This window comes from Hippopotamus amphibius, chromosome 3 (genome assembly GCF_030028045.1).
Source record: "Hippopotamus amphibius kiboko isolate mHipAmp2 chromosome 3, mHipAmp2.hap2, whole genome shotgun sequence".
Taxonomy (NCBI): Eukaryota; Metazoa; Chordata; class Mammalia; order Artiodactyla; family Hippopotamidae; genus Hippopotamus; species Hippopotamus amphibius.
In genome coordinates, this window is record NC_080188.1 from 64,610,812 (window position 1) to 64,623,666 (window position 12,855).

General features: G+C 38.2%; 1 protein-coding gene across 1 annotated transcript in view; it reads right to left on the reverse strand.

Moving 5' to 3' along the window:
• UNC5C (unc-5 netrin receptor C) overlaps positions 1–12,855 on the reverse strand; it is a 377,961-nt gene that overhangs the window by 120,572 nt on the left and 244,534 nt on the right. The window contains exon 4 of the mRNA XM_057727431.1: positions 8,862–8,965. Coding sequence (XP_057583414.1) covers positions 8,862–8,965 — 104 coding nt within the window. The remainder of the gene's footprint in view (positions 1–8,861; positions 8,966–12,855) is intronic.

Consider the following 12,855-nt stretch of genomic DNA (forward strand, 5'->3'; position numbering starts at 1 on the left):
ACGTTATTTACCCATTAAAGTTGTGGATAAAAAGTATCTTAAAAGACAGGCATCAAAAGGCCATGAAAAAAAAAAGAAAAAGTGTATAAAGTCTCCCCACCCCCCAAGTCTATTGTGGAGACACTGTTCTACAAGTTCTCTCTTGTCAAGAACGGAAGGCTACTTTGTTTATGCAGCTATTTGCTGCTTAGGTTGGCAACAGCAGTAAGACACTCCACTTCTGCGTTGCCCCACAGTCCAACATACCTTGTACCTTTCAGCAGCTTTGTGAAAGTATTTGTATTTTTATACTGTAAAAAGTACTGAACTTCAAGCAAGCTGAAATTACACCTTAGACAACTGTACCAAAACAATAGCCAAAGGATGGGAAAAAAAAAAAAAAGCAAGTAAAAGTGAAACCATGCCCCAAGGACTTAACAGAAGCAGATAACAGAAATTCTTGAGCTTGTCTTACAGAACAGATAAGGAAGGCAACAGCTTATCAAAGCCTCTTTGTTTCTAAACTCCTTCACTGATTAAGCCCATTTTAGTATTTCTTTCTTTTTTTCTCTCTTTAATTACATACCTCCCCAACTTCCTCGAAGTCCGGTTGTTTTACAGAAACTTGAAGTCAGCTCCTGCCCGGTGGGAGGTGGGAGCGGCTAATGCTGGTTGGGACCCCTGACCCTAAAACTGGGCCTGTGGTCAGTTGCAGGCGATGAGCGGCCTGTTGACTTCATAAGACTGGAAACACACCCTCAGGCCACATTTGGCGCCTCTATTTTGAGTATGAAAAAGCGTTTCACGGAGATGCTCCTGCGCAGAACACCCATTTCCACGCCTTTTCCCACCTCCAATCACCGCCTTGCTTATCCCGTAAATATCCCAACCCCCTCCACCTCCGGGAGGCTGAGCTAAGACGTTCTCCATGTTCTTACTTGGCTGCCTTGTGAGTAACCTCTTCTCAGCTGTAAACCTCAGCGTCTTAGCGATGGGTTCACTGCAAGTCTGGCGTAGGGACTTGGTTAGTAACAGAAACTAGAGTGACATTTTGCTCAGCTGTTGCAGCTTCTGCAAAGGGAAGGAATTTGCTAAGAAAGGGATTTTGTTTTCCTGCTGGGGAAACACTCCCTTAATTGCACATATATCTGGCTTATTGCTTTTGAGAGCTGAATGTGTGCAGAGCACGTTGTGGAGGTGAACTTGTCTTGAAATTTGAAAACAACATTTCTAAAGCCTTAAATTCAACTGTGAGGAGATAAAAGCACGTTGATAAATGAATTAATAATGACAACCATCAAAAGAGTCCAAAGTAGAATTACTCTGATAATATCTTACAAGGGAGCAAAATGGCACTGAAATGTCCTTAAAATGTTAACTTTTCCAAGGCAAAAGGACTATAAGTTGATTAGATCCTGAGATAGTTCTTAATCAGTCTTTACTATAATCTTGCCTTTCAGGTTAAGTAACTCAGCATTTCCTCTTATTTACCAATTAAGAATAAAGATGCAGATGTAGAGAATGGACTTGAGGACACTGGCCTGGGGGTGGGGGGGGAGTTGAAGGGGAAGCTGGGATGAAGTGAGAGAGTAGCATAGACATAGATACACTAAAAACTGTAAAATAGATAGCTAGTGGGAAGCTGCTGTATAACACAGGGAGATCAACTCGGTGATGGGTGATGCCTTAGAGGGCCAGGACAGGGAGAGCGGGAGGGAGGGGATATGGGGATATATGTATAAATACAGCTGATTCACTTTGGTGTACCTCAAAAGCTGGTACAAGAGTGTAAAGCAATTATATTCCAATAAAGAGCTTTAAAGAAAAAAAGTGTTTGGACTCTTGCTAAGTCTGACCACCATTAAAAAACACTGACTTTTTGCTCTTTTTGCTCTCTATGACTACCATTTTTCTTCCACAATGAGTTTATAATAAAGAGTGCCTTTAGGCATATGACGAAGCACTGAAAGAAATTTCAAAGCAAAGAACTTCCTTAAAAACCAAAAACCTTATTTTCATGAAATAAGGGCTGTGGAAATAAAAGACCCTCCTGCCCTGGGATTATGGACTCAGGCTAGGTCACTGTCCCTGCTGAAGCATCGCTGAGAGAGAAAGACTGTATCGGAAAACAGTTGACGTTTACTGACCACTGATTTTAGGTCATCTAAGAAAAGATCACTCTACCGGGGTGGCTGACCTTTAGCATGGAAGATTTCACTTTCTTCTGAAGGACCAAACAGTTCCCAGGTTTTATTCATTTGATAAAATCAAATTTAAGATCCATGTGCAGCATTTTCTGTACCCACAGGAATTTAAATGTAGCCTTTATTTCTCCACCTTTCTCTCTCTCTTCTATTTCTACCCTAAGACCAACAACTATCTTCTCTTATTTGAAGTAAGGCAAAATCTCCTAAATGTTGTCTCTGCTTCCATTCTTACACTTATAAAATCTGTACTCCCTAGAGCAGCAAGAATGGATCTCTGCTTCCATTCTTACACTTATAAAATCTGTACTCCCTAGAGCAGCAAGAATGACATAAATATATATCAGGTCATGGCAATTCCTTAAAGTCTCCAATGACTCTGCATATATTCAGAAACAATTCCAAATCCCTTACACCATTACCACGTGTGAGTCCCCAAGCTCAGCCTAACCCTCTGAGTGAAGGGCTTCCTGCCCTTCTCGTGGCTCACTGTGTCTCAGAGACACTGGCCTCCTTTTTAAACCATAACCACATTCTGAGGTATTCTGCTCCCCTGCCTGGAGCTTCCTGACCCAGATCTTTTCAAGTCTGGCTCTTTCCTGTCATTCAGATCTCAGCTCAAATGTTATTTCTTCAGATAGATTCTCCTTGAACTTTAAAGTGTCTCCTGATCCCCCACAACCATCAACCTCTCAGATATGACATTGTCTTATTTCCTTTAACTTGCAATTATCTGACAATGTCTTGTTCTTTTATTTCTATTCTTGGTAGTGTTTTGTTTTGTTACCCTTTAGGGACTTTGACGTATATTTCCTTAAACTAGAAGAGTATCCAGCACACAGTGAGTGAACAATAAATATTTCTTGAATAAATGAATTAATGATTAAAAATAAAAACTGGATATTGTACTGTAGGCTCAAAGGAATCAGTGTGTATGTGCAGAGGTCAAGCCACAAATCTGTTATAAATCAGAGAAGGTTTATTATTTATTCCCGTGTTTTAAAACTTGATGTTGATATTGTTTAATTTTATTGTAATTTTTAACTTGGTTCACACAGTTATCTGTGCTTGTGCTCTCTGTGCGTAAATATTAGAGGCATATTACTTATATTGGCAGAAAAACATATGAAGTGACCAAAATAAAGAGATGACGTTGGCAAATACTGACTGGACCAATGCAAAGCTTGCAGGCTGACTGCCAGTCAGGGAACCTAATACTTGTAGCAAACCTATTTGTAAGGCTGATAAGCATCTCATAAGCAAAATCCCTTCTTGTCGCTACACGCATGCTAGGAGAAAATTCCAACAGATATCACCGGGCACTGAAAGCAGTGTCTCCCTCCAAATTAGTATTCAAACTCTTCTTTTCTCTCTAAACCATTTTTGCCTGCAAAGAATATAAAGCACAGCTTGGGAGACAATGCACCTGCATGGAAATGCATGGACACGAAGTTCCAATTATGAGGGAATGGCAGTGCAACATGCATGCCTTTCATGAAACAAAGTGTTCAGTGGCAATATTAATAATCAATTAGGTGGAGAGCCACCTGATGCTGTACATTTGGTGAAGCCTCCAGCTGCCAGCAGCTTTTTTCCCTGGCAGTATCAGCTTTAAAAAAATCTCTTTCCTGTTTAACAAGACTAAACTCAGCAAAATAACCTATTCTTTTGCACTTCCCCCCATATTTTCCCACTTGCTAATTAGAGATGCAAATGTTGATAAGATGGTGGTTTGAACATTGTGCCCTGTTCCTCCAATTAGACTCTTATGAGAAATAGTTCAATTATAATTAGAGGAGCAATTATCCCCTTGTTTAAGGTGAAACAAATCACAGGTTTGTTTTAGTGAAAAATTCAGTTTTGCTCCTTCTGCCATGCCAACAAGTCTTGTATCCATTGATGTTCTGACCCCAGTACTCGCCAAAGGAGATAATCTGATGAAATAAAGCATCTCTGAGTATATTTCTGGCTCACCATATGACAGCAAAGTTTTCCAGGCATAAACTAAAATGAGCAAAGAGGGATTCATTTCGTAGAGTGCTGCTATTATGCCACGGGAGCAACCCAGCACCCGTTCATGGGCAGATTAATTTTCTGGCTTCTTTGGGGAGATGGGGGGTTTCTGCTGAAAGGGAGGCAAGTGCCTCTCCAGAAATGAGAGAAAAGCATTATATTTTTGGCTTGATCCTACCTAGCAAAAGAGTTATTAAAAATACTGAGCAATACCATTTTAGAGTATTTCTGGGATTTGTTTTTCTTTCTTTCACCTAGTCTACTTTTAATTTTAATATAATTATTATTAGCCTGTCCTATAGTCTTTGAACTGAAGTAGCTCCCAATGGCCTTTTATTCCGATCTAGTGGGTTAGAACCATTAGACTGATAGATTCCCTTACTCCACCCTCATGGAGTTCTCTCAGTAAGCATCTTCAGAGATGCAAATATCCTTTTCTGGGAAGTTCCATTTCCTGAGGTGCAGCCTCTGTGCCACACCCAACAGGGACTCTTTGTTTCATTTAGTTAAATATACCTAGAAAATCTACTATGTAACCTACAGTCTGCTGGTGTTAAAGATAAACATGAACAAAAATCCCTTTTTGCTCCTTATTTTATCCCAATCTAGGCAGGCAGGCAGAATAGTAAACAGATACATTTCAACACAGGTAACAGTTGGAGCTGTGAAAAAAATCAGGGAACACAGGAGCTGATGTTCCGGCAGTTATACTGGTTCACTCATACCAGGTATCAAATACTGAGTAGTTCTCTATCTGCTTCTTAATAACTGACATGTTTTTCTTAACCAATGAGTACTGAGAGGAGTTCTTAGTCAAAACTGTTAGCACCTGGAGAGATGGCTTATAAGGAATCCTGGGTTGGCCTCGTCCTCCTCTGAACTTTCTCTGTCACTCTCTTTCCTTTGGCTTGGAAAAGGAGCCCCAGCCCAAATTTCCTCTTTGGGAGAAAATATGAAGTCTGGTCCAATATCCTGGGACCATTATGACTAAATAGACAACTTGAAAAATCAGAGTAAGGACAGCAGCACATCAGGACTTGCTGTAGATATTCATGTTAACAAGTTATTTGTAAAGCAAATATGTTAAATAAGGGAGTTTCCTTGTTTTAAAGCTCAAACGTTATCTTCATTTGTAGGATTTATGGACTCTAACCAAAGAAACTGGATAGAAAAAGCAGGAGGGCATCTTCGTGATTTTTCATAGGACAGAAGCTTCATCTCTTCATACCCCACAGCACCCAACAGAGGTGCAATGTGCTCAGTGACCAGTTTTGAATTCAAGAGGTTGAAATGAGTCTTCTGTGAATCAATAGGTGATATAATAATAGCATTAATAATGTTTCTTAAGTGTTTCTACATGTTCTAAATGGTTTGCATATATCTCATTTAACCTTCAACTACATTCTGGAGAGACACCATTATTATCTTCATTTTGTAATTTAACTGAGGAAACTTAGATACAGAGAGTTGAAATACTTTGCCTAAAGTCCAAGACTTAAAAATGGTGACACTTGAATTTAAACCTAGAGTTCTGTAATGAAATTAGTTTAACATTCTGTAGCAGAAATTAAAGCCACAATAGGGGAGCAAAAAAAATTTTTTTTTTTGGGCTGTGTCGGGTCTTCGCTGCTACACACAGGCCTTCTCTAGCTGCAGTGAGTGGAGGCTACCCTTCATTGCAGTGAGCGGGGTCCTCATTGCTGTGCCTTCTCTTGCTGCAGAGTACAGGCTCTAGGCATGCAGGCTGCAATAGTTGCAGCACATGGGCTCAGTAGTTGTGGCACATGGGCCCTAGAGTGTGTGGGCTTCAGTAGTTCTGGCAGGTTGGCTCAGTAGTGGTGGTGCACAGGCTCTAGGGAGCATGGGCTCTGTATTTGTGGTGCATGGGCTTAGTTGCTCTGTGGCATATGGGATCTTCCCAGCCCAGGGATTGAACCCCTGTCCCCTGCATTGGCAGGCGCGTTCTTAACCACCGCATCACCAAGGAAATCCCAGGGAGAAAATTAAATGTTATTTATTATCTCAGAAGTGCCTATGCTATTATTTGTGCCAAAGGTGATGCCACTGTAACTCAAGATTAATAGAGCTCTTTAGAAGCCTACTGACTTTTATGGGAAGGAAATGATTGTCTCCTGATATTCTGCAAAGAATGAACTTGATTACTTATTCAATGGCACTAGACGTATACTTATTAAACAAAGACAAACTGAATCAATCAGCTATGTATTTGTTGAGCATTTTCTATCCAAGTTTTTTAGATTCATTTGCCTTGAATATGAAGGAAGCATGAATCCTTGCCAGCATGGCCTGATGTCTTAAGGACTGACTTTGTTTACAGTAAAACATGAGAGCTTTACCTGCTGGTGTCCCTTTAAGATCAATATTCCATTTTATGCTATTTTTATGCTATTAAATTCCTCAAACAAATCAAATAATGAATATATACATCCGTAAATTAAAATAATCTTATAATCCCTTAATTCACCACATTACATTTCATCCCTTTCTTCTTTAATTTATCTGCCCCTCTTGAGCAAATGACAGTTGTAATGTGTCATGCTAGGGCATTCATTAGATATCTGATCTTGGTGACTCTAGGGGTGCTGAAAATAATCTACACAGGAGTTTATTAGCCTGCTCTCAAGCATGTGTGTTTGATCTCTATCCTGACTTCAAAAAAAATGAAAAAAAATTCACATTAAATATAGTTCTTTGAATGTCAAATGGGTATATGATTTTTTGAGCTTGCCAAGTGTTAATTGGTCTCTTCCCCAGTGATGATACAGATAAAATTCACAGCCAATTAGTTTGCACTCATGAATCTTTACTTCTTGACAAAGTGAACCAGTTTGCTGAGGAGACCAGAAAAAAATGAAGAAACTACTAGAATCTCCTCACTGAAAATCTCTGTAGGAATCTGCTCTCTTTAAGAAACATCGCGTCAAGAAGAGTCTATGGATACCCACGTTACTCAGGATATGTTTTGGTCTTCAAGGTAGTTTAATGGTGGAGGGTTGCATTAGAATTTCAGAAATACAGTTAAGGAGACAGATGCACTTATTGTCCTAAGTGAAATGAAGTACTGAATAGATAAGAGCTGCCTCCTTTATAATCACAATAAATCATATTGTGTGTCACTGTTGGAAGATAAGGTTTTGGTGTGGTTGGATAAAATAGCAATAATCATACAAAGTCTCTGATACAGTGCTAGAAAGTGCCATGGGATGCCAGGTACAAGGCAAAAAATAGCTTTCTTCTTTCAAAGTGAAAAAGGAAATTTCATTACAAGTGCCACTTAGAGTCTTTGCATTGATACACTGGAGACAAGAATGGCTGTGACAGGAAAATGGAGTAACTTTGTAAAGGCCCTGCCTAAATTTCTAATTAATTTATTATTATTATTAATTTTGAGAGAGCAATCAGATGTTTAATTTTGTTGTCATGGGACCAGCTAACTGTGCTGACTCCTACTTTTGCCTGAACTTTCAAAAGACTGAAAAACTATGGAAATCTAATAGTAAGTGCACTGACCAACTATTAAAATATTTTTGGACAATGTTATCTTAGTAATACTGGTTTGCAATCTCATAGACAGGAAAAATTTCGGGCTAATTTTTATAAAAAATCTGCTGACTCATATACAGGCCCAAATTGAAGCAATTTTTAAAATACCTCTTTCCACATATGCAATAAAGAGTAAAAATTCCAAAGAACTTAATGTATTGATAGTTTAGAAGCTAACAAGGGCCACCAGCAAATTGGCAGCTATGTTACTTGTCAAATTAAAGTTTTCCTGTGTTTGTAGTATATTGGATCTGCCAGGACAATAGTGTTCAATGCATATTAGAATGTCTCCTAATAATCAGAAAAGGGTAACATTTTTCAGAGTTTGGAATTATCTGAACTGGGTATTAGATGACTTTCCTCAGCAGTGCGCTCTAAGACGATGGCGTCTTAAGGAGAGCATGGAACCCTCTTGGGGTCACGGAGGCCTATCCCCCACGGACAGGCATTTTCAAAGGGCATTGTGTCGTTTGGTGCTAATAAAAAGTCATGGTATGAATCTGATTTACAATATTTCATTAACTATCAATAGGCTTTGTTTCACCAAAAACAGAAAATGGAAAGCTTACAGGATGAAACTAATTGACATTCCCTCAAACATGTGTTTATTCATTGCGTGTGGCTATGGCTTTTAGGTATGTCCATGAGTACATCACAGAGCAGGAAATACGTATGTGGAGTGCACAGGCTCTCTGTGTCTCTCTCTCTCTCTCACACACACACACACACATACATGCCTTTCTTACATTTTTCACATAGGATCAAGAACAATAATAAAATCGATGGCACATTTATTAAGTCATACCATCTTTCTCTATGATTAGTGCCAGATAAAATAAAACAGTGGTTCTGATTTCTTAAAAGACAATGGCAAAATTAAACCAAGCTGCCTGTGGCTTTGTCCAGTGGGGCATTCTAATTGACTCCAAGTCATTAATCAGTTCCCAATCAATCTATTTCGCCAGTAGCAAGCAGTTAGGACTCCATTACCAACAATTCATCATGCCACATCCTAATTCACTGCACCATTAGCCATGGATTAGGCCTCTGTTAGAATAACTAAGTGCCAAGTGCTAAATGTGAAGAAGTTTTGCTACTCACTTCAGCCACTGGGATCCCTTCAGGTGGTCGACACTGGAGCAAGACTTCCTGTTCCAAGGATACTTCCTTTCCCAGGGGTTCCTGCTCAAATGTCTTCCGCAGATCTAGAAAGCACAAGCAATAAAATATAAGACAAAACTAATTAACATTTATTCATGTATAGGAAGTACGATAAAAATTTTGCGGTTTATTACTTTTATGTTTCTTTGTATTTTTTAACCATGTTAGTGCTGTACCATAATGTGAGTGGTTATATTCTGTATAGTGGAAATTACAAAATTTAGAGGCTATTAACTATTCCTACTTTAATCTTCACTGGAATGCTTTGGAGATCCTGATTCTAACAATTAGTGAAACTCATTCATTGTACTTCCTTAGTATTTCTTAATAATTAACTATAAAATGATCACATTTTTAATCAAAAGAATCCCATCGTCACGATACTTATTCATAGAGTCCCTAATGTATATTAATATTTTTTCTTTCTTCACAATAGATACTATTGAAGTTGTAATAACTCTGAGATCTTTTGATAAATAACTCAAAAGCAAGTTTCTGTTCAGAGTGAAAAACAGAATGCTGGAGTCCTCAAGGAATGAATATAGCTTCTTGAGGTGTCTCAAACACAAGACAGGGAAAAGAGTAACTATTGGGATGAGTCCAGAAATACCTCAATATATAATTATGTGACAAATCTTCAATTAGAAGATTAAATACTCATTTCTGCTCAAATGTACCAGGAATCTAATTATGTATTTATATATACTTAAAATTGATATAGCAAGATGCAGTACAATTTTAAAGACTGCTATTGATGGACACAAAAATGTTAGAAACCAGTTTGTCATTTTAAACACCAAAGCTAAAAAGTAAATGAGTCAGTCATAGAGCTTTGAAGCAGCATTTGTTTTTAAACAAAGAAAAAATTTATTTAATATATACTGTTCAGCTCCTTCCCATTAAAAGTTATTGGAATTTTAACCAGTTGATTTTATTAGAAACTTAATGCCTCTTTCCTTTCATCCCATGTCCTCAATAATGACTTAAGAATCTAAAAGCACCATTTCAGCCTACTGAACTAATGGGTGGAAATCTGAAGACTCTAGAGGTCTCTCTCTAATGTCTTTCAAGGAGCTATTAGAAAGCACACTTGGAAAATGCAGTGAGACAAAAATTCATTGTCATATGTTTGCCATTTGGTTGAATTTCTTCGCAGAAGAAAACCTTCATGAACTTAGGGGTTGTGAAAAGATTATTGGATCTATGTGGGTCTGAAGTAAGACGAGAGACTCTACACATGGTGACAAAATTTCTGTTGGAAAAGCATTTCTAATTTGATCATCAAGAAATCGAGTACACGGCAGGAATGAACACTTAAAATCCAGAGTTATTAGAAATTGAAAGTTATCTAAACCAGGTCCTTATTTTACACATGACAAACAAGTTTCTCTAATTACTCAAAGCTTCACAGCAAAATAATTGATGCTGCGTTAGAACCAGCTGACTCTTGATTTGATACATATTTTTCTATCCCACACATCGCTTCACATCTCTTTTGGTTGATTTGTGCCCTTTCAACAAAAACATTACAATTTTTTCTACTCTTTCTTTTCTCTTATGGTAGCTTCTCTTTGTTTTTAATCTACATTAAGATGAAAATTTTGGCAAAACACCAAATATTAATAAAAACAATAGCAGCAGTAAATAACTTTAATGGGATAAAATGTTCTTGACAGGGTATATCTTGTTTGTGAAAAATGATGTTGAAAAACTCCCGTCTGATGCTGGGTAGGGTGAAGACCTAAAGACTGGAATTAGTTCTTAAATCAGATAACATATTGACTCTCAGTTAAACTAACCAGAATATCACAAAATAAGGATTGAGAATTAGAAAGAGTGAGGCACATATATACTCAAATAGTGAAAAGAAATTCTTTTAATATTTACAAATTATCTCCTTATGGTAGAACTTTATTAGGTACTTAGAATGAAGATATGTAAGATACAGACTCAAGACTAGAAAGGTGAGCTGAGATCTATTTATGAAAAGCCTTCCTGCCATGCTGAGGTATGGCAAACCCTCAAAGGCTTTTAAGCAGAGGAGGGAGATCAGATGTCACACTGCCATCAGTGTGATTGAGGTGGTAGTGAAGAAACAGAAGGTAGTTAGGAACCCATTTGAATAGAGCAGGAGGGATGATGGGGTCCTGAACTCAGCTAGTGATAGTGGATAAGAAGAGGAGAAAGCCGATTCTAGTAATAGATAGATCATAGGTTGGGGAAGACCTAGGTATTTGAAGAGTACCAAGAGGAAAGGATAATACTATATTCTGAGCTACTGCAATTGTTAAGTTGATACCATCATTAAATGAAATAACAGCAAATTGGGCAGGAAAGTGGTGACAAAGATAGCAAATTTATTTTGGTACACATTCAGTTTGGTGCATCTGTAGGCTACTCAAATGGAAAAGCCCAATAGGTCCAGATCATGACTTCTCAACCTCAGCACAACTGACATTTGGGACTGGATAATTCTGTTGTGAGGTTGTCCTGTACATAGTAAGTTGCCTAGCAGCATCCCTGAACTCTACCCAGCAGGTACCAGTAGTACCCCTTCAAGCCATGACAAAATGAATGCCTCCAAATAATGCCAAATGTCTCCCTCCTGACAGGAAAAATCACCTCAAGTTGAGAACCACTAGTCTAAACTCTGGAAAAGAAGATTTGTGCTTCATTGTCTAGGAGGATAGCTGAAGCACTAGAAATAGATGACACTACGAGAAGAGAAAAAAACAACAAAAAACCAAAACAAAACAAAAAACAAGGACACCAGCATTCAACGGGAAAAGCTGCCTGCAAAAATGATATGGTATGAACAAAGACACAGAAGAAAAACCAAGAGACAAGTGTCAGAGGAACCAAGAGGAGAACAAAGTTTTATGACACTGGGAGGCCAACAGGACAAATGCAGCAAAGGACTCAGGAGAAGAAGCTTGGGAAATTTATGAATGAAGAGGGAGTTGAAGCCCAGCTATGTTGAGGGTGCACAGGAATTGGGAAAATGACCATCATGAGACCTACTACTCGTCTGCAAAATTTTATGGGCACAGAAGTCAGCAGCACCATTAAGGGATGATGGGCCAGAACACAGCAGGCTATAATTCTTCTTAGGATATGGTATAGTTTGGGGCACAGTTTTCAAATTCCTGCCATATGAAGGCACACCTTATGAGAATCCTTGTTTCCTAACTGAGAATGGTGACCACGCATCACAAGCATGTACTTCAAAAGACAGGTTTAACTGAACCATCACTGAATACCATATAAATCTGTTGTTTTGTTATTATTTAATTTTAAACTCTACATAAATTTCATCTAATTTCTAAAATGATTCGCATTTAACTCGCCACAAGGTAATACTTCTTCCTGAAAAATCCTTTTAATTCCTGCCCCAAACCTCTTTTCTAGCTTTCAGGTTGTATAAAGAGAACAGAATATATTGCGCCAGCCAGCATGGCAGCTGCTCCTTTCACATGCCTCCACGGTACTCTGTAAGTAGGGTGTGTAACATTTTAAGCATATCCTTTATCATCTGGAGAGATGTGATCGAAGGCAGGCTGGATGCCTTGCAGGCAGAGAGAACACAAGGGTGACAAATGAATAAGCATGAAAAACGGACACTTGTCAGCTAGGAATTAGATGTAAAACAGAATGTTTTAGAATAATGTGGGCATTTCTGTCAGGAAAAAGATGAATTTCTGCCCTTGGAAGACCTTTAGGATTCTACGTTTCTGTTTTCTTTCCATTAGTTCTAAGGCTGCTACTAAAATAAGTATGAAGTCCTTTCATTATAACCTAGATTACTTTTGCAAAGTCAACTTGGCTTACCTCTGATTTAGTCATTGATTCCATCAATTAAAAGAAAAATCAGCTTTGTCATATGCATACATTCAGAGAGATGTTTACTTAAGAACATGAATATTGGTTTACTAAA